At 42.6% G+C, this 22,752-nt stretch overlaps 1 protein-coding gene and 1 pseudogene across 1 annotated transcript; one reads left to right on the top strand and one right to left on the bottom strand.

Moving 5' to 3' along the window:
• Positions 1 to 6,036: 6,036 nt before the first annotated feature.
• Positions 6,037 to 6,748, bottom strand: LOC126958861 (splicing factor U2AF 35 kDa subunit-like; annotated as a pseudogene).
• A 4,762-nt stretch (positions 6,749 to 11,510) lies between these two features.
• LOC126958862 (NEDD8-conjugating enzyme UBE2F-like) lies at positions 11,511 to 12,554 on the top strand. Its single transcript, XM_050797578.1, has one exon. The coding sequence runs from the start codon at positions 11,611 to 11,613 to the stop codon at positions 12,166 to 12,168; it is 558 nt and encodes a 185-aa protein (XP_050653535.1). The 5' UTR covers positions 11,511 to 11,610; the 3' UTR covers positions 12,169 to 12,554.
• Positions 12,555 to 22,752: the final 10,198 nt, after the last annotated feature.

Below are 22,752 nucleotides of genomic sequence, written 5' to 3'. Positions count from 1 at the left end.
ATGTACATTTACTTCTAATTTACAAGTTGGTATATGGGAGCAGAAAATGTGGTAATAAGAGTTTTTCTGCCTTTTGAGACATTCAGCCCATTTTTTCACCAGATAATTGTGGTGAGCTGTGTATTCTGTAGTGTTACAGCTTACCCACCATAGTCAAAAGTTTCTGTAGAGCTATTTAAGTAGATGTGATGAGGGTTTGTTTTAAGTAAAGGATGAATGTGACTTTCATTATTCCCTGTGATATATAAACATGAATCAATAAAGGTTTCTCTTGAAACTTGTTCAAGAATTGGCATGCATTTCCAATTAATCTCATAACTTATATTTAACTGTTTGGCTGTGTTCCATAATTGATGGATGTTATTTTAATTCAGACACAGAGAGGGAGAGAATGCCCAGACTAGACAACAGGGTATATGTCAACTTTTAGACACATTTTACTCTCCCAATTAATCTATGTTTTGGCCCCATCACAGTTTGGCTGACAAGACCTCTCTAAATGACCATTATTGTCAGTTCTTAACAAATTGCAAAAATGACTTTTCCTAAAAGATCCATCAAATTGGTGACAAACCTTGCACAGGGTAGGACATCCAGGTTACTGATTAGCTTTCAAGAATGGACTCAATAGGAAATCAGCTAAGTCTTCAGAAAAGATGGACTTAAAGGAACATTTGGCTGATGGAACCCAGTGGACTGGGAAAGACAGCACTTGAAGTCTGGGTAAAGGTATGAAGATGAAAGTGAGAAAAGCAGATAAAATCATAAAGTAAAGAACTATTGAGAGAATAAAATACATATATACTTTTTCTTCTTCATTGTCTGTATGGTAAAGTCCAGGTCCCTTCACACAGCATTCGAGGCCCTTCACAAATTGATGCCAAGCATTTCTCAACTTTATCCCCTAGCACTGTCCCCTCTGTTTCATGTCCTGCCAGCACAGTGTGTGCTCTTCCCAGTGACATGGCACACCCATGTAACAGTGCTGCTGAACTTGCTTTCTCCTCTGCCCTCACTTCATTGACTTGGAAAAGTCTTCGTTTTTGAACCTTCAATGTTACGTTATTTTTATGAAAACTTTGCAAACTCCCCCTTCCCCACCTCCACTCATCACACCCAGCAAGAATTAATTGCCTTTCCCCCACTCCCCGAGCTTCTTTCAGCATCTTCCTTATCATGTTGACATTTGCTAGGGGTCAAAATGCATAGTTTCCTCATCTTGGTACAACCAAGCACCTAGCATTCAATCCATTTTTACTCAACGACATTCCTTTTTAGCGTCCAGGTCGCTTTCCACTCCCTAGCTCCTTCATGATACGTCTTCCTCCCTCACTCTTATTTTTAGAATAATAACATTATTCCAGTGCAACATAATCACATAATAATAACTAACATTTGTATAATACTTCATAAATTACCAATACTTTCAAATCTGTATTAGTTTGCTAGGGTTGCCATAACAAAATACCACAAATAGGGTGCCTTACACTACAGAAATTTATTTTCCCACAGTTCTGGAGGGTGGACGTCCAAGGTGAAGGCGCTGTCAGGTTTAGTTTCTTGTGAAGCCTCTCTCCTTGGCTTGTAGATGGTTTCCTCTCATTATGTCCTCACATGGTCACTCCTCAGTGTGCATACTGTGTCCTGATCTCCTCTTCTTATAAGGATATCAGTCATATTGTATTAAGGTCCACTCATATGACCTTATTTTATCTGAATTACCTCTTCAAAGGTGCTGTCTCCAAGTACAGTCATATTCTGAGGCACTGAGAGTCAGGACTTCAACATGTGGATTTGGGGCAGGGGTTGTGGGGAAAAGACACAATTTGGCGCATGAGTATCCATTATCTCGTTTATCCTCACAAGCAATAGCTGCAGCCACTCTGTGCCCTTGCACTGTTTTCATGGTGAACTTCAAAAGACGGCTCTTCTGCACCTAACTTGACTTCTTCAGGCCTTCATGATCTAGACCTCAAGTCTATTTATTTGGGAAAGGGGCTTTGTTGCTTAATGAGTGAATACAACAATGTGTCAAAATTCTAGAGTTTCTTACAGAGTTTACATTGTCAAGAGCTGAGCCTCATTGTCAGTAGAAAGAGAAGAAAGTGCTCCTTCCCTAGCACTGGGAAAACAGGAAAACTAAATTCGTAAACAAAACTTGGTTTTTGCAATCATTCAAAGTCTAAGTAAGGGATTTAAAGGTACATATATTGGGCATTTCAACTGACTAGCCTAGTTAAGAATGGAAACGGGTACCTACTGCCTTGTACGGCTGCCTATTTTCTGACCCCAGTGCCCACAAAGCACTCATTGATGTGAATGACTCCTTTCATATGAAAAAAACAGTGAGGCTGGTCTCGAACTCCCGACCTCAGGTGATCTCCCCCCCTCGGCCTCCCAAAGTGCTGGGATTACAAGCATGAGCCACCTTGCCTGGCCTTTCAAAAGGATCTTAATGCCAGGCCAAAGCGGGGAGCACTGTATATACTACAGTATGACTGAGAGCTGTTTTAGAGCCCTGCAAAGTTCCCCCTTGTTAGCATTTTTAGTCAAGGGTATGAAGACACTGTGCACTGCAAGACTCAACCCGTTTCTGATTCCTTTCTCATAAATCACTCTGATACTATACCCGGAAAAAGCCATCACATGCCATCCAATGCATCAGATGCAGAACTGCATCCGAGCTGCAAGCGGAAGGCACGGTAGATGCGACACTGACTGTGACCTGGACATGAAGCTAGTGCAGCCTCAGGCCTGCCTTGCTTCAGAAGGTGGGTAGCTATGTCTTGTCCTCTTTACTCATACGTTGAAAAGTGGGGAAACAATGTAATGGCTTGATCATAAGGTCCCTTCTCTCCAATCGAGAATTATTTCCCTTCCTTTTATAAAGTGGGAAAATTTTAAATCCTCCTGATGGGTAGGGTGATTTTTGAAATGGTTTGGGAAGGTAGAGGCTGCTGATTCTGTGCTTCTCTTTTTTCTCTAGGAATCTCCCTCTTCTCTTTTTCACTTCCTTCGACTTTTAATAGAAACAGTTTATATTAATATGGTGATGGCACTTATGTGTATAAATAAATGCAAACAGCTATTAAATTTTCTGAAAGTAGCATCACCATCTTTTTACACAACTTGTGCTAGTGAGTGTTTTTTCATCATAATTTCCAAGTTCAGCTGCCAAAGAGCATTTCCCAGAGATCTTTGTGGTAGTGTAGGCATCCAGCACACGATTGCGAGAAACCCACAATTGAGGAAGAGATCTTTAAGATTTGAAATTTGAAGAATTTTTGCCACTAAGTGACAGACCCTCATATCAATATTTAACTAACAAGGTTTTCTCTTAGAGTACACAAATACATATTTGATTTTTGATTCTAAACATTATATATATGTGTGTATATATACACATATACACACATATATATGAATCAGTTTTGTTTTTTTAACTTTTATTAACCATGCCCTCTTGCCAGAAGAATTTAGAGATCATCAGTATCAAAATTAGTCTATGCTGATGACTATTCCAGCATCCAAAACACGAAAGTATGTAAGAAGACCCAATCAGTGCACAAAGTTGTAGGTAGTTACAGGAAAGTGAGGTTTTGTTTTGTGTTTGTTTGTTTGTTTGTTTGTTTGTTTTTGAGATGGAGTCTCGCTCTGTTGCCCAGGCTGAAATGCAGTGGCACGATCTCTGCTCTCTGCAACCTCCACCCCCTGGGTTCAAGCAATTCTCTGCCTCATCGTCCCGAGTAACTGGGATTGCAAGTGCCTGCCACCATGTCCAGCTAATTTTTGTATTTTTAGTAGAGACAGGGTTTCCCCATCTTGGCCAGGCTGGTCTTGAACTCCTGACTTCTTGATCCACCTGCCTCGGCCTCCCAAAGTGCTGGGATTACAGGCATGAGCCACCATGCCTGGCCTAGAAAGTATTTTTTTAAATGAGCCTTGATTTCCCTCTTGCATACCAATGTAAAAATACCAATTAGCATCTTTTTTCTGGATCTGTGTTGTTTGTGCATATCTGCCTAGTAGGTCTCGTATTCTTTCTCCTCCCTCTCCTCACAGCACTTCCTGCTCTTTCCCTAATTGTTGGGCAGTAAGAGAGATGTGCAGATCAATCTACGTGAGTAAAGCTTGCAGAGAGCAGAAATAGATTTACTAACTTTGATGATGGCTTCTAGTGACTCCTTACCATATACATGACTGGGTCGCCATAAAGCCACCTGAGCCGATCACCTTAATAGGTTAAAAGACGACATCGAGAGATTTTAAGCAGAAGTGATTTCATTTTCTTTCTCTCACTAGTTACATGGTTAGCTCGTTCATGTGCTGATTTGTTATACCACATAGGGCTGGCTCAGAGTCCTTGCCAGCCGTCTGAAATCTTGATGGTGTCAGAAATGGACTGTCTCCTGAGAATGTATAAGAAAGGAGGCGTGAGCTCCTCCTCTTCAAGGACACTCTCTTCAATCCATTATCTCCTGCCTGTGTGCGATAGTCTAATCTATCAAAATACAGTGATTGAATAAAACTTTTATTTCAGATAATTAATGCATTGATTTAATAACGGATTTGTACTACATGGTATTATAGTTCCATAAATGAACACTGAAATATTAAAATGGGAAAACTTACCATTGGTCCAAGTTAAATCATAGGCACTTCTTTTACTGGAAACCCTAATAAGATAACAACCCATTTGATACCTAAAACAAAAAAATGTGTTATATAAGTACTTAACATTTTCTTGCTATTTTTAAGCCACCTGTTTTTCCTATCATAAGTACATCTGGCATCAGGCAAACAGATTACAGTCATGGACATGTGACTAATTTATAATGTTTTTATATTTTCGTTTTTTTGGCAGACTAATCCAGGTTGATATATTAGCCTAGCTTTCAAAGATGACTCTTGAAATCTTGCACTCTTGCAACCTTTTTACCTTTTTCTCTTCCAAACCCTGGAATATTTTTGGCAAGTCCTAAAACTTAATTATAAAACAGAGTCAGGGAGACAGAAATGAACCTTTTTATGTTCTATCCATCTAGTGCCCCTTCCAGAGCTAACTTCTAAAAGAAATCATGAATCCATTGTACCCAGTGTTGATTTTGAAAGATCTTTGTACTTTCAATCATTCTTTCTTCCTTCGGTTTACTAGGCACATTGGCGCTTGTCTTTGCATCCTATTTTGAGAATTGCATTTTGTCTAAATGTAATGGAAGTTTAATAACTCAAGCCCGGCAGGAGAAGAATAAGTTGCTTGCCTTTGCAAAAGCAGTTTGAAGTTTTGAGCCATAAGGAATGGAAGCAAAATTGTGGTAGCTCTGTTTCTGCATCTTGAGTTAGAGAGGTCAAGTCTACTTATCTCCTCAGAGCTTTTTTTTAAATTCTAGATTTAGTGGGTATAAGGACAGTTTTGTTACATGGACATACTGCATAGTGGTGAGGGCTGGGCTGTTAGCATAGCCATCACCCAAATAGTATACCTTGTAGGTACTAAGCAATTTCTCATCCCTCACTCTCCTCCCACCCTCCCAACACTCAGAGCATCTTTTTGATCTGGCGTCAAAAGGTGAGCCATCCCTATTTGTGGAGATTTTTTTTTTTTTTTTTTTAGACAGAGTCTCTCTTTGTCTCCCAGCCTGGAGTGCAGTGGTGCCATCTTGGCTCACTGCAACCTCTGCCTCCCGGGTTCAAGCGATTCTCCCGCCTCGGCCTCTTGAGTAGCTGGGACTACAGGCGCCCGCCACCACGCCTGGCTAATTTTTTGTATTTTTAGTAGAGACGGGGTTTCACCGTGTTAGCCAGGATGGTCTCGATCTCCTGACCTCGTGATCTGCCCACCTCAGCCGCCCAAAGTGCCGGGATTAGTGAGGCACCCTCCACTACTTATGGAGAATCTTTTGTTGTTGTTGTTGTTTTACTGTTATCACTACAAATTTTATTCAGAAACCGATCTTTGTGTTGTTGTGGTTGTTGTGGTGGTGGTGGTGGTGGTGGTGGTGGTGGTGGTGGTGGTGGTGGTGGTGGTGGTGGTTTAAAAAATCCCCTTATGAACTGCTATGGTCAATCAACTACAGCACTTTCTAGCAGACATAAGGTAAAAATGGGATGGCTCAGAATCGCCCAGATCCTTCACGACCTCTCGACTGCCTCCTGTCACGCTCCCGCCGCCGCGGCCTGGGCCACCGCCACCGCCACGACCACGGTCTCTAGACCCAGAACGACGCTGCCGGGATCGGCATCTTGATCTACGCTTCTTGCGACGCCGCCCGTACAGCTCCCGCCGCAGCTCTCTGGAAATGGGCTTCAAATGCACGAAGCCGCAGGAGCCGCCCCGGGAGCATTCTCCGGTCTCATCCTGACGGCGGCAGGCTGCTCTGAAGTCCGTCCGGGGGGAGGGCTCGGCGTGGCTCGGCTGTCCGTCAAACCAACGGTTGTTCAAGTCAGTCACAGCGTTTTCCGCATCTGCCTCACGGCCAAACTTGCCGTGCACGTTCCCCACCACGGGGTCTCCCTCCCAGCTTGTCACAGACGTTCGTCTCCTCAGCTTCCCCATACTTCTCCTCCATTTCTGTACAAATCTCCTCAAAACATTCATCACAGTGTTCCTGCATCTCCACACCGCTCACAGCACAGCGCAAACCGTCGGCCGACTGGGAAGAGTTTTGAGGGTTACGGGAAATGTTCAAGAGGGCAATGGTCTGGCTAAACGTCGGTTTACTGTGCAACCGAGAGCACCTGTCTCCATGACGACATGCTCCAACTTTGAAGTAAAATGAACAGCCGACTTTGTCTTTCTCGGTGCCAAAGATGGAGGCCGGACACTCCGCCGTGTCCCACCCGCCCACGCCCGCGGGAGACCTGTGGAGAATCTTCACTGCTGGGTCGAATATGTCATATGCTTCCTTTAAAAATCCACCCAAGGCCCCGAAGTAATGGACGTGTTTTTAATTAATCTAATATATAAATCATGCATCAGATATACTTCAAAACAGAGCAGCTAGCAGAACACCTTGAAAGATTCATTAGAACTTTTTTTTTTTACAGACATGCAACTAAGTTAAATGTGTCAACTCAAAACTGAGATGAGAAATAGCAGGGTGCTTTATAGATTGAGACTCAAGAACATGGGAATTCTAATCGTGTCTCTGTTTCTGACTGGTTTCATGACTTTAGTAATGTTTATGACATATTTCTAACTACTCTTCCTTCTGGCCAAAACCCAGAACAGCGTTTAATAGAGCATTTTAAGCTTCTAAGACAATTGCCCTAGTTCAGTTGACAGCAGTAAAGCGTTGCATTTGTAAATGTGAAGTTAGCTTGCCTGGATTCAAATCCTGGTCCCACCACAGCTGCTGCTTAACCTCGGGTTAATCCCCTACTGAAGAGCATTAGGTGGTCTTTTGCTATTATATATACTACCACAATGGACATCTTTTTACATATACATATATGTATGCATTTAAATAATTATATACACACACACACACACATATATATATATTCCCAAAAGTAGACTTCTTCAATCTAAGATTAGGTAAATTTTATTTTATTTTATTTTATTAAATTACTTTTTATTTATGTTTATTTTGAGATAGAGTCTCACTCCGTTGCCCAGGCTGGAGTGCAGTGGTGCAAGCTCAGCTCACTGCAACTCCACCTCCTGGGTTCAAGCAGTTCTCCCTGCCTCAGCCTTCTGAGTAGCTGAGATTACAGGCGTCTGTCACCGGGCCTACCTAATTTTTGTATTTTTTAGTAGAGACGGGTTTTCACCATGTTGGCCAGGATGGTCTTGAACTCCTGACCTCAGGTGATCTGCCCACCTTGGCCTCTCAAAATGCTGGGATTACAGACATGCGCCACCACACCAGGTCAGATTAGGTGAATTTTAAATTTTCAGGTATATTGCTAAATAGCCCTCCAAAGTCATTATACCAAATTTGTACTCCCACCGACAGTGTATGTAGGTTCCTTTCCCCACACTGTTAACTGGCAATTTTAAATTTTAAAAATTTTCATCAGTCTCAAAGTGGAAAGATGGAATCTCATTTTTTATTTTCTCACCTTTAATTTTAAGTAAAGATTGGCATCTTTTCATACTTTAGTAGCAATTAAGTTATAAAGATCCCATTCCCAATTTTCTGTTAGGTATTTTGTCTTTTGCTTATTGATTTGCAAAGCTCTCAGCTGATTAAGAGCTTTGTGAAACAGAAAATTTGGAAAGCAATTTTGATTAACTTTAATCATGAAGGATATTTATAAATTTGAAAACTTCATTGCACTTGGCATTACTGCCTGAGAAAAGGCAAAACCTCCCCAGACATGAACAGTGAAAATCCTTAGCTATGTAATACCAGACTTATTGCCATAATAATTGTAGAAATAATTTATATGTAAAGAAAAATGCAAAGAGGAGCCAGGCACAGTGACTCACACCTATAATCCAAGCACTTTGGGAAGCCGAGGCAGGTGGAGTGCTTCAGCCCAGGAGTTTGAGACCAGCCTGGGCCACATGTTGAAAACCCATCTCTGCCAAAAATACAGAAAAATTAACTGGGCATGGTGGCACACACCTGTAGTCCCAGCTACTCAGGAGGCTGAGTTGGGAGGATCACCTGAGCTCAGGGAGGCTGAGGCTGCAGTGAGCCATGATTGTACCACTGCACTCCAGCCTGGGCAACAGAGTGAGACCCCATCTCAAAAGAAAAGAAAGAAAGAATAGTATCGGTAAATCTAAAGAGTGATCCCTGCCTTTAAAAAGTTTATAGTAAAAGACATAGAACACATTCACACAAAATGCTGAGACAACGTGAGGAACTAGTGCTGCAGGCCACACACGCTACAGCCTACCTCTAGTTGGAGTGATTAAAGAATGTTACTTAAAACACATGTTTGAATAGGCAGAAAGATTCAGAAGAACAAAGGTATTAATCAAGTGAGAGAGACATTAAATAGACAAAGGTAAATGGATTAGAGGCCTGTATGGGGGACAGGGGAAAAGTGCAGCTATGAAAAGGTAGATTGGGGTCAAATTATTGAAGGCCTTGGCTGTCTGATTTAGCTTGCATTTTATGGTGAAGGAGCAACAATATTTTCAGGACTATTGACCTAATAAAATGAGCTTTTAGGATGATAATTTTGACATGTTAATAATAAAGGATGAATTAAAAATATTGTGTTGGGAAAAGGAATAACTAATATAGTCATACTTTCTATGGGAGAAAATCAACTAGTTTAAAGGAAAAGTGGCATGTATTTTCTTCAGTTTATAATACCTAAAGCTTCTATAGAACTGATGCTGTATAATGATACCAAGAAAGACTGATCCAAACCCAGAATTTTTTGTGTATATAAGGAACATTTTAATACAATGCCTTTTTATAAACCTGTAATTCAACTTTCATATTCCTTCGCTCACTCATTCTGAAGATCATAAGCCTTTCCTTGTTGGATCTGGAATTCATACCAATTTTCTTACAGACCTGGAAATTCCAAACATACTATTGTCATTACACTTCATCTGTCATCCTTGGGAATGCCTTAATTTATTGTAATTTGGAGAAATGAGGTGATAGTAGAAAGAGCTCAGAATAATGGAAAGAAGGTGTTGGTTTCACAGAACTGGCAATTCTTTTCTTAGTTCATTTCCTTTACCTGTTGGTAAGGGTTAGTTATTAATGGAAGCCCCCTGTACTGCAACATGCAGCATTCACTCAACCAGTGTTTATTGAGCATATACAATGTACCACGTACTGAGCCAAGCACTAAGGACAGTTTTTAAAAAATAGAGCTAGTCCTTGCTCTTATGAAACCTACAACCTGATGGGAGAAATATAAACAAGTCCACAACCTACTGCTGCTTCTCACATGTGACAAGGAGCTGGGCTCTCCCCTTGAAAGTCACCTACATGAACAATATAACTTTGTTTGCCCATCTTCAGTTGACTTCATGTACTCCTATGCTCACATTTATTTGTGTACCGAGGTATTTAATCCACTTCTGATGGATACATGTGGATAGAAGGAATTAAAATAATAAATACTGGCAAGCTTACTGTAAAATGCCAGATGTGCAGATGGCTATGGAGATCACCAAACAGTACAACACAGAGTCGATCCTGTAGCCCCGAAGAGATGCCATAGCTGCATTGGCAAAGGCATACTTTCTAAAGTGAATAATAAGTACTAGATTGATGGCCCAGGGGGTAGGTACTGTGGGAACTTAGGAAAGGGAGCGTCACTTCCAGAAGGGGTGAGCTCTGTGCGGTGCCTCAGAGGATGGGGTGCATATGAATGGGTCGAGGGGATAGACTGTGTCATAGGGGAGCCTGAGTTAGTGACAGCCAAGGAGAGAAACTCAACACAAACGGACTTGTGCAGAAAGAGTGGTCCTAGGGCTTCAGGCATGGTTAGAGCCATGGGGTCCCACAATTTCAGTTGGTTCCTCTTTCTCCCTTCATCACCTGGCTCTGCTTTCCTCTACACTGGTTTCAGTCTCAGCCTGACTGCACACAGTAGCCCCTCGCATCTTCTGGCTTACATCCTACTCCCTAACCACCCCAACACAAAAGATAAGCTCCTTTTCTCAATAGTTCTAAACACGCCCCTGTGATCCCCTGATTGGACCAATTTATATCATGTTCCTATCCCTGAGGCAATCACTGTAGCTGGGAGGAGAGAATTCATTGATTGGCCAGGTCTGGGCTATGTGTCCACCCACAGAACAGACGCAGGTGAGGTCAGCTCCATCTGAGCCATATCAGAACAAGATCAGCTCCCCAGAGAAAAAAACTGTAATGAGGTCACCAGAAAAATAACAACTACAACAATCATCATTGCAAACACTCTAAAATAAAGAATTCACTATGTACCAGGTACTATTCTAAATAACTTTTACCTATTACTTATTTGCTCCTAACACCCCTGTCGGGTAGATAATCATATTATCCCCATTTTCAGATGGGGAAACTGAGACATGGGCCAGTAAATGGCCGACCAGGGAGTTAATCCAGGCCATCCCACTGCCGAGTCCATGGTCTTATCCACTGTGTTTACACTAAAATTGACTTCTCTACACTCAGAAAAGAACTAACCAGTTCAAGCTAACTAGCACTCAGACTCAGAAATGAGCAAAGTATATTTGGAGAACAACCAGAAGGCCAGCAATTCAGAAAGGCGGTAATTTTAGTTTCTTCTCACAGCCAGGAAACCAAATCCAGAAAGCTGGTAGACAGCTAGTGCTTATCTTCACCAGGCGGTGAAATTTTTATCAGACCCAGGAAACCACCAACTGAACTTCCAAGGAGAACAAAATAGTCACCACAGAAACCTGAATCATTCCCCAAAAGCTACCCCAGTCCAATTCTCTTGACAGCTTATGGTTTTCACTTTTACACAATTTACCAAGAACTGATTTCATAGCGATGCCTGATCCTCTTTTTCTCTCCCGCTTTGAAACATCATTCATGGAACATATATAAATCTTAGTTAAAACTAACAGTGCAGCGGCTGTGAGGGCCACGTCTCACAGCAGCCGCCCGGGCGGGGCATGGTGTTGGGCACCGGACCTGCCTCGCCTGTCTCGGGGATCCCAGGGTAAAGGCAGCAGTAATGCTAATGCTAGCAAGCAAACTGAAGGGTGACGATGGTCTCAAAGGGTCCCGGACAGCAGCCACAGCGTCCGACACGACTCGGAGGGTTTCTGTGACAGACAAATTGCTTGTTAAAGAGATTGCAGAACTTGAAGCTAATTTACCTTGTACATGTAAAGTGCATTTTCCTGATCCAAATAAGCTTCATTGTTTTCAGCTAACAGTAACCCCAGATGAGGGTTACTACATGGGTGGAAAATTTCAGTTTGAAACTGAAGTTCCCGATGCGTACAACATGGTGCCTCCCAAAGTGAAATACCTGACCAAGATCTGGCACCCCAGCATCACAGAGACAGGGGAAATATGTCTGAGTTTACTGAGAGAACATTCAATGGATGGCAGTGGCTGGGCTCCCACAAGAACATTAAAGGATGTCATTTGGGGATTAAACTCTTTGTTTACTGATCTTTTGAATTTTGATGATCCACTGAATATTGAAGCTGCAGAACATCATTTGCGGGACAAGGAGGACTTCCGGAATAAAGTGGATGACTACATCCAGCGTTATGCCAGATGATAAAAGGGGACGATTGCAGGCCCATGGACTGTGTTACAGTTTGTCTCTAACGTGAAACAGGAAGAGGTAGCCCCCTCTCCTGTCCTCATACTCCCTCTCAGTCCCCTGGATTGCCCCAGTCCTGTGACCATGTTGCCCTGAAGAAGACCATCTTCACGACTGCTCATTGTAGATGGAGAATTTCAACATAAATACGGCAAGAAAATGTGTTTGGGCTTCTGAAGAGTTATATGCTTACCTTAACATGTTTACTTTTCTGAACTTGTACTGTATAGGCTGTTGGTGAAATTCTTAAGAAGTTGTAATGAACTCAAAAAAAAAAAAAAAACTAACAATGCGTTTAAAAACACACACAGTCAAACGATTGCCAGTTTGGCATTGAGAACCAGCAGACCCGGGCTTGAGCCTGTTTACTGTGCATTTCCTGATACAGAGAAAAGCAAGCACAGCTGAGAAAACGCCACGAAGCATTATATAGCGACAGCTCGTGTGCTTCAGAAGAGAAATGGATACATTAGGAAAAGTTTTTTTCCCTTTGATGTAGAATATGCTATCTTTTTAAATGGGAGTTAACTTTAAATAAATAAAATTCAGCCTGTAGGCTTCAGAAAACTAATGTTGTATTTGACAGTGTCATTTCTGTGATCCCTGAAAGCATTTGGGGAGTTAACTTGGGCCTTCATCATGACTTTCCTTCATGGCATGGAAAGCACATTATTTTTTGTATCTCTGTTTTATTGATTTCCCCTTAATTCCTCCCACATGTTCCCTCTGCCAGCGGTTATCTCTGCCCTTCTGCTCTCCCACATGCTGTGAGGCCAGGTGGGGTTTCCCCTATGTCTTTGCCTGCAGGTGGTCCAAGCGCCGCTACCTTCTTGCTCCATCCTTGTTTGAAAACCTCTTCCTGTACAGTCTTCGAAAAGAAGATAAGCCAAAGGCCCTGGACTTACCTTCAAGAAGAGATCAGAAACAGCCTCCTGTTCCTATGCTGAACCATTTGCAGAATGTGCAATTTGCAGTTAGCATTTTTTTTTTTTTTTTTTTTTTTTTTTTTTAGAGATGGGTCTTGCTGTGTTGTCCAGGCCGGTATCGAACTCTTCAGCTCAAGCAATCTGCCCTCCTCAGCCTCCCAAAGGGCTAGGATTTTAGGCGCGGGCAACCGCGCTCAGCCTGCAGTTAGCATATTTTTAGTTGAACTTAGAGATGTTCCCCCTCCTTTCAGGACACAGAGTGTGTGAGCCTGGTAGAGGGACAAAACTGTTTTGTTTACTTTTGGGCTTTTTATTGCCCCAAAAGAGCCCTGAATAGTCAAATACCAGATGATTTGACACCCCCACCACCCAACCACCGTCCAAGATTTGGAAGTCTTTTTTCTTTTAAACAAAACTAATAGGCCGGGCGCAGTGGCTCATGCCTGTAATACCAGCACTTTGGGAGGCCGAAGTGGGTGGACCACCTGAAGTCAGGAGTTCAAGTCCAGCTCGGCCAACATGGTGAAACTCCATCTCTACTAAAAATACAAAAATTAGCCAGGTGTGGTGGCGGGTGCCTGTCATTCCAGCTACTTGGGAGGCTGAGGCAGGAGAATCACTTGAACCCTGGAGGCGGAGGTTGTGGTGAGCCGAGATCACGCCATAGCACTCCAGCCTGGGCAACAAGAGCAAAACTCCGTCTTAAAAAATAATAATAGTTTTATGTAAATGCATATGTAGAAACTTGAAATACAGTATGCTTTGCAACATAAGAAGAAACATTGATAAGTATTTTTTACCATAAGTGTCCATTTTGACCATTTTTAGTGTTTTAGGAATTGCTTTTGAAACTGATTATATTTGAAACATGTAAGACTACAATTGGAGAATCCTTAATATTAAAAAGTTGCCATGATTAAAAAATTTTTCAGAATTTCTTGGTTAGTAAGATTTGGAAACTTATAGCTCCTAGAGTTTATGTTTTTAGAACAAGAGGTGTGTTTGTGTGAAAGTGAGGTGGGGGTTCACGAAATGAATGCAAAATTGTGTGCACATATACGTATGTTTGCGTTCTAGAGAAAGCCTTGGTAGCTTTTAATCAATTCTCAAGAGGGTTCATGACACAAAGAATTCCCAATTTGCCTGTCTCACTTTCCTTCCCACACCCACCGTCTCTTATCGGTAGTAGCTAGCTTGCCTTCTCCTGCCAGCTGCCTATTTATCCCTTCCCAGATGAACTGTCCTTCTTGTTTTCTAACCAAGCCAAGCTGAGCAAGGAGAACTCAAGAGCTGGTGCCCTGGTGGGGAGGTCAGGTAGATGGCAAGACTGCTGGGAGTACCTCAGTGGGTGCCCTCCGGGTGAGCTGTTAGGAAGGTGGGCGGCTTCCCCTGCCCAACCCTGACGAGGAAATGTGGGCAGTCCAAGATGCCACTCTGCAGCCAAACTTTTATTCCATTGAGGATAAGTTGAAAGAGAGTGTCAAGGGGAAAATGGAATTGGGTAGTGGCGTCCCATCGTTACCTGTTTTTTTCCAGTTACATTTTCTATTTGATGTTTTGGGGGATTTTTTTTATTTTTTTATTTTTTATTTTTTGCTGCTTTCCTTAGTTTCTGTCTCCATTACAACATCCTAACACTCTAATTGGCTTTATATGGGACAAACAGGAGGTATTGCTTCTGGCAGGATATGATTTTCTGTCCTGTTGATTGATGGATTAATTTTTATTGAGCACAGTGTGCTACCAGCGGAACCAAAAATCCAAGATACAATCCCAGCTCTAGGAGTTCATGTTCTAATAAAAGTAAGAAGCAACATATTCAAACATCCCTGTCTCTTTTTCTTGTCAGTATTCCCTTCTACTGAGACAACTACACAGATAATTTCGGACCCCAAAATATGCTTTAAAAAAGGAGCTGACTGTACCAGACAGCTGGGCGGAGGCAGTGGTTTCATCTGAAGAGAGTTTCAGTCATCATATTGGCTGGGTGGCTGCTCAATGCTGGACTTTAAAATAGTTAAACATTTTTCCAGATTTTTTTGGTTACATTCTTATGTCAAGTTAGATTAAACGAAGTTACAGTCTTGAACTGTGCAGTAGTTTAAACCCATACAGAAATTTCTTCACTAAAATACAACACAATACTATATAGCTCAATTTCATGAAGGCCTAATGATTTTCTATAGTCATATTAAGAATGTCTCATTGTCTCTTCAGGTCTGTGATGTAAGGATCCATATGACCATTTTTTTCATAAATTAGCATCCCCCCCAAAGAAGTTTCCTTTCCCTGACTATTCTCTCTTAATCAAGGTCCGAAAAAGCCAGGAAACCCAGGTAATAGGTATTTTCCTATTTCCTCAGAGCAAATTTTCATGCTCAAATGAAAACATTGTTTCATCTCTGGATCAGTTACAATATTTCTGAGCCACCATTTCCTCATCTATAAGATAAAAAATGTTGGAGATGATCATTTTAAGTTTCCTTCCAGCTCTGAACCACCCTGACACTCACAAGTTTTCTTGTATGATTTCTGATTTCATTTGTAACCTTACTCATTTCCAATAGAAGCTGCATAGGAGCAGGGTCTATGTCCATCTTGTTCAGGTATACACCTAGCTCCTAGCACAGGAAAGTAGGGCAGTAAATATAATGTGGATGAATAAATTATGTTCCAAGCGATGTGTGTTTTTGATGTGTATTTTTGCTGTAGCATGCCTCAGATCCTTCTATGGAAGAAAGCAGGGCCCATATTATAAATTCCTACCTTTTTTGGGATTTATTCTTACACCATATTTGAAATTCTTTCTTTTGCTCTGCCTGTGTGGCTATGGCTAAAATTCTGTCACCTCTTTCTCCTCCTTTTTCTTTTCGTGAACTCATTCTTTTGCAAACTGTTTCATAAAAGGCCCCGACACACAGAACACAAGACTTCCCCTCAGGAAGCGGCGCTTGAGCTGCTGAGGAAGAAGGAAGCAAGGTCCTGGCGCCCACTGAGGCCGGCTCAGGCAGAGGAGGTCTCTGCTGCCGCCAACCTACCAGCGGACGGTCGATCGAACAACACATGGAAGGAACAACATTCCTTGCTCTCCAGGCTAAAAACGTGAACCCATTCCCCCAAATAACGGTCTAATTCTGAAGAACTGGGAAAAAGGAACCCGCCACTGCTCCAAAGGCTACCTACACCCGGATTGTTGGCCACTGAGAGTCCCCAGCTGAGGGAAGAGTCAAAATACTTCCAACACGGTTAAATGTGCTGATATTATTCTTTGCTAAAAAATCAGAGATTCAGGCCAGGCGCGGTGCCTCACACCTGTAATCCCAGCACTTTGGGAGGCCAAGGTGGGCAGATTACGAGGTCAAGAGATCAAGACCATCCTGGCTAATACGGTGAAACCCCGTCTCTACTAAAAATACAAAATTTAGCTGGGTGTGGTAGCGGCGTCTGTAGTCCCGGCTACTCGGGAGGCTGAGGCAGGAGAATCGCTTGAACCCGGCAGGCGGAGCTTGCAGTGAGCTGAGATTGCGCCACTGTACTCTAGCCTGGCAACAAAGCGAGAATCCGTCTAAAAAAAAAAAAAAGAGAGATTTTCTCTAAACGTAAGGCTTATCGAGAACACTGAGATTCTGTGTGTGATAGGTAAACAGTAGGAAGTTAAGGGGTGGAATTATGAGGAGGGTCGGGGAGGAGTGGGAAATGAAGATGGGAGAAGAGATGAACCTGCGGCACTGAGTTTTTCCCTCTAAATGTCAGCCTGCAGCGTGGGCCTCGTGGTGCATTTGATAGGCAATACTGCTCTCTAGCGGCCAAGTAGGATGAGTGCAAGCTTCCATTAAATCCCCTTAAAATTTAGGGTCATTTTTTGTTATTTTAGATTTCACGTCCAGTTTTAAGAGTAGCTTCTTTTAAATCTTAAGAGGAAAACAAAATAGTCATTCTACCCGAGTGCATAACTTCTTATAAAAGCATGCATGTGCCTCTTCTCTCCCCTTCCTCACTGAGTTTTCCTTGATGTCCCCTTATACATAGGCACACTCTTTTGGGCCTTCCTAATAAACCCCCTGGTCATGGGCCTTGGAGTCACGTAGGGAAGCTTAGAATTTGCATTACACCTCAGGCTCTGGCTACTTGAGGACCCAGTGGGAAAAGCACAAGATGATAAGTTGCCCTCACTGTTCCCTCGATGAGAAGGCCCTTCCCTTACTCCTTCACAAGGCTAGTTCTTCCCCAGGTTGCTCAGCCCAGAGGCCACCTGGCTAGAGCAGTCCCACCCCACTGACACCTTCCCGCAGTATCCACATCCAGCACATTATCATTCTGTCGGCTTCATACAGCTCATCACACCTCAAAATTATCTTTTTGCTTTACTCATTTAATGTCTCTCTCTCCCACCACCCCATCACAATATAAGCTTTGTAACAGCAGAGACCTTGTCCATTTTTTTTCACTTATATGTCTCCAAACCCTAGAAATTTGGCAGGTTCTTGGCACACAGTAGGCTCTAAATAAATATTTCTGAATAAATGATAGAGAATATTTAACTTCTAAGCTTCCTCTTCCAATAGCAATCTTTTTGTCTAACACCTTACCATCTCCAGCATTCGAAAGGTGGGACATGACATTATGGACAGCATTCCACTAGGGAATTAAAAGGCGTGAAATCTCCCCATGCATCAGTAAAGGCAATAGACTAGCATTGTAAATTCCCAGTACTGGGTTTCATTTAATTTTTAAAAGTCTGATTAGGGCCTGGCCCAATGGCTCACACCTGTCATCCCGGCAATTTGGGAGGCTGAAGTGAGAGGATTAACTGAAGATGGGAGTTCGAGACCAGCCTGACCAACATGGAGAAACCCTGTCTCTACTAAAAATACAAAATTAGCCGGGCATGGTGGTGCATGACTGTAATCCCAACTACTCAGGAGGCTGAGGCAGGAGAATCGCTTAAACCCGGGAGGTGGAGGTTGCGGTAAGCTGAGATCACGCCACTGCATCCCAGCCTGGGCAGCAAGGATGAAACTTTGTGTCCAAAAAAAAAATAAATAAAAGTCTGATTATATATGTTTCTCCTTGTCTACTCAGCAAAAAGTCACAGTGTAGGTAGGTACAATCTTCTAAAACAATAATATACAGAAGAGAAATAGAAATAGCATAATCAAATAGCAATTGGTAGTTTCATTTAACTTAATTGATTTAATAAATGGCAAACTTATGAGTACATATCATTGTACCAGGAAGGTTTTCAAGAGTACTGTACATTTTTGGGGTAATATCAGTATATGCTATGTTGTAGTGACCACAATGCCTGCCTCCATTTCTCAGTGTTTTTGACTTAGTCGCAGAACCATTTTAGAAGACCTGTTTTGATAGCCTACTTAGATCAGGGCTTCATTTTTTTGGGGGGTTTTTTTTTTTTTTTTTGTCTCCTTTATCATTCCTTTTTTTCCCATATGAAATATAAAATGGCATTCCAGTGGATGAAGCAAAACAATTTCGAGCTGTTCTGGTTAAAGCCATGTTAGGGACACCAAAACCTGCCCAGTGGGCTTCCTTTATCATTCTCCTCTCCCTTTCTTCCCCCCTCTCATCATGAGAACCCCCAAGTTCCCTCTGTCAAGCCACAGGGCTTCTGAACCCAGATAGAAACCAACTGGCTTACTGTCCTATTCTACTGTCCTATTAAAATCCCAATATTTGAAATACTCTGCTATTCTATTACTCTGGTGACAGAGCAGAAACTAACTTATTAAACAAGCTAGCGTGTGACTTCTGTACCTGTGCTCAGTCAATAGACATTTGTGGAGTGTGTTCTCACTGTGTGTCAGGCTCTGCTAAGTACAAGGAATACCTGTGAAATGGGCAGGGCCTTTGCCTTCACAGAGGTCAGTGCAGTGAGAGATACTGATGGTACAATGTACCAAATACGATGATAGGGTGAACACAGAGGGGAATATTGAATATGTGCTGATCCACCCAGCAGGAGTGTGGTGGATCAGGGAAGGTTTGGTTGTTGGAGGTGGTGATATAGTTATAGACCTGTGAAAAGCTTGGAGAGGAGTTTTCCAGCTAAGAGGATAACACGTACCCACAGGCCCCATGGCTCATCTGAGGGACTGGAAGGAGCTCTGTTTCAATGGAGCATGAAATATAGGGTGTCTGAACAGTGAGAGGAGAGAAAGATGAAGCTACAGAGGTGAGCAGAGTCCGCATCACAAAGGGTCTTGTAAGTCATTGCCAAGAGTCTGAACTTTAGCTGGAGGGCAATGTAAAGCTGTTGCAAGATTGTAATCAGGGAAATGATGTGATAAATTCAGCTGTAGTGTGAAGAATGGCAGCAAGACTGATCAATGAGATCAATGTGGAGAATGTTGTAGTCATCGAGATGACGGGCGATGGTGGTCTGAATCAGAAAATGGCCATTGAGATGGAGAAGATGGATGGATTCAAGAGATATGTGAAAGCTGGAATCAGCAAGACTTCCTTGATTGAATATGGGGCATGAGGGTAGGGGAAAGGAAAGGATAATGCCCAGGTTTCTGGCTTGAGCCACTGAGTGCATGGTGATTCCTTCACCAATATAAGGGCATTAATATGGCCAGAAAGATCATGAGTTTTATTTTGGACATGTTCTGGGACATGTCTATAAGACAACTAAGTGGAAATAGAGTGCAGTTGTGTATAAGGATATGAAGCTCAGAAAAACTATTGACTAAAGATTAAGATTCAGGAGTTATTAGCATACATGGTAGGTGCTACTTGAAGACATGAAAATATATAAGATATCCAGAAGATTTTGTAGAGAAATAGAGGATCTAGAATAGAACCTTATAGGACAAGCACATATGTAAGGGGTAAGCAGAAGACAGGCCCCAAAGGAAACAGAGAAAAAAGAAGAACAGAGGTAGAAAACAAATTATTGGGCCGGGCGCGGTGGCTCACGCCTGTAATCCCAGCACTTTGGGAGGCCGAGGCGGGCGGATCACAAGGTCAGGAGATCGAGACCACAGTGAAACCCCGTCTCTACTAAAAATACAAAAAATGAGCCAGGCGCAGTGGCAGGCGCCTGTAGTCCCAGCTACTCAGGAGGCTGAGGCAGGAGAATGGCGTGAACCCAGGAGGCGGGGCTTGCAGTGAGCCAGGATCGCGCCACTGCACTCCAGCTTGGGCGACAGAGCGAGACTCCGTCTCAAAAAAAAAAAAAAAAAAAAAAAGAAAACAAATTATTGGAAGCCAAAGGAAAAGAGTGTTTCGAGGAGATAGTTGTTGACTATGTTGAATTTTGCTGAGAAACAATAAGGAACTGTTCTTTGAATTTAGGAAGAAGGCAGTCATTAGTGACCTTGGTGAAAATAGTCTCAGTGGAAGTAATAAGAGTAGAAATCACATTGCTATAGGGTCAAAAGAAGGGGGGAACGTAGAAACAATAGTGCAAACAGTTCTTCGGAAGCTTGCTGTGAAAGGAAAGCAAGAGAGATGGTCGGCGGGGCTCGGTGGCTCACGCCTATAAACCTAGCACTTTGGGAGGCTGAGGTGGGTGCATCACCTGAGGTCAGGAGTTTGAGACCAGCCTGACCAACGTGGCAAAACCTCGTCTCTACTAAAAATACACACATTAGCTGGATGTGGTGGTGGGCGCCTATAATCCCAGCTACTTGGGAGGCTGAAGCAGGAGAATCACTTGAACCCCGGGGCGGGGTGGGGAGGTTGCAGTGAGCCAAGATCGCGCCACTTCACTCCAGCCCGGGCAAAAGAGCAAGGCTCTGTCTCAAAAAAAAAAAAAAGAAAAAAAGAGAGAGAGAGGTGGTGATAAAGGAACAGAAACATGAGGTCAAAGCAGGGTTTTTTTGTTTTTTTAATTCAAGAGACTTGAGTGTGTAGAAATATTTATAGAAAAGACAGTGTTGTCCTATTAATTTTACAGAACCTCAAAGAGGTTAGACAACTTGCCCCAAAGTCACACAACCAGCAGAGTTAGGATGCAAACCCAGGTCTGTCTGACTAGAATAAATACAAACATAAAGAGTGTACAACGTGGCTGTAAGTACTGGCTTCTCAATAGAATTCACTGGATCAGAATCATATTCCAATTAGCACTAGTAGAAAAAATATATATGTCATGTTTTCAGCCCTATTAAGAGACCAGGAAACTGAAGCTAAAAGTAAGCATCTGGCTTAAGCTTACATACCTCACTATTGGCAAATCAGGTCCAGGGGAGTTCACTGCTGTCTGTCTTCTTATATTCTACCTTTCCTAACATTTCTGCTTGGTAAAGGAGCCAATCTGGAGTCGGAGAACAAAGCATAAAGTATCTTAGTATCACAACTGATTGGATGATGCTATTTAGATTTGCCATATACATGTCTGTATCCCAGCAAGAGAAACTGCCAACAGAGTAAACAAAAAACCTACAGAATGAAAGAAAATGTTTGCAAACTATGTATCCAACAAAGGTTTAGTATGCAGAATCTATAAGGAACTTAAACAACTCAACAAGCAAAAACCACATAACACTATTAAAAAGTGGGCAAAAGAACCAGGTGTGGTGGCTCACGCCTGTAATCCCAGCACTTTGGGAGGCTGAGGCAGGCAGATCACAAGGTCAGGAGATTGAGACCATCCTGGCTAACACGGTGAAATCCCATCTCTACTAAAAATACAAAAAATTAGCCGGGCGTGGTGGCAGGCACCTGTAGTCTCAGCTACTCAGGAGGCTGAGGCAGGAGAATGGCGTGAACCCGGGAGGCGGAGCTTGCAGTGAGTGGAGTTGGGCCACTGCACTCCAGCCTGGGTGACGGAGCAAGACTCCGTCTCAAAAAAAAAAAAGTGGGGCAAAAGACATAAACAGAAACTTTTCAAAAGACATCCAAGAAGCCAACAAACATATGAAAAAATGTTCAACATCACTAATCATCAGAGAAATGAAAATCAAAACCACAATGAGATATCATCTCAGCCGGGCACGGTGGCTCACCCCTGTAATCCCAGCACTTTGGGAGGCCGAGGCGGGCAGACAATGAGGTCAGGATTTCGAGGCCAGCCTGGCCAACATGGTGAAACCCCGTCTCTACCAAAAATACAAAAAATTATCTGGGTGTGGTGACACACACCTGTAGTCCCAGCTACTTGGGAGGCTGAGGCAGAAGAATTGCTTGTACCTGGGAGGTGGAGGTTGCAGTGAGCCGAGATCACGCCATGGCACTCCAGCCAGGGCAACAGAGTGAGACTCCATCTCAAAAAAAAAAAAAAAGAGAGAGAGAGAGAGAGAGATCATCCTACCCTTGACAGAATGGCTTTTAAAAGCCAGAAAATAACAGACGCTGGCAAGGTTGGGGAGAAAAAGAAGCACTTACATGCTATTGGTGGGAACGTAAAAGAGTTCAGCCACTGTGGAAAGCAGTTTTATTTCTCAAAGAACTTAAAACAGAACCACTACTCAACCCAGCAATTAGATTATATGCTCAAAGAAAAATAAATCTTTTTTTTTTTTTTTTTTTTTTTTTTTTTTTTTTTTTTGAGACGGAGTCTCGCTCTGTCACCCAGGCTAGAGTGCAGTGCAGTGGCCGGATCTCAGCTCACTGCAAGCTCCGCCTCCCGGGTTCATGCCATTCTCCT

The sequence above is a fragment of the Macaca thibetana genome, chromosome 7 (genome assembly GCF_024542745.1).
Source record: "Macaca thibetana thibetana isolate TM-01 chromosome 7, ASM2454274v1, whole genome shotgun sequence".
NCBI lineage: Eukaryota > Metazoa > Chordata > Mammalia > Primates > Cercopithecidae > Macaca > Macaca thibetana.
The sequence above is the reverse complement of the archived record's forward strand: the minus strand, read 5'-3'. Positions and strand labels throughout refer to the sequence as shown.

Coding starts and splice junctions, on each gene's coding strand:
- LOC126958862 (XM_050797578.1), top strand. CDS start 11,611: ATGCTAATGCTAGCAAGCAAACTGAAGGGTGACGATGGTCTCAAAGGG.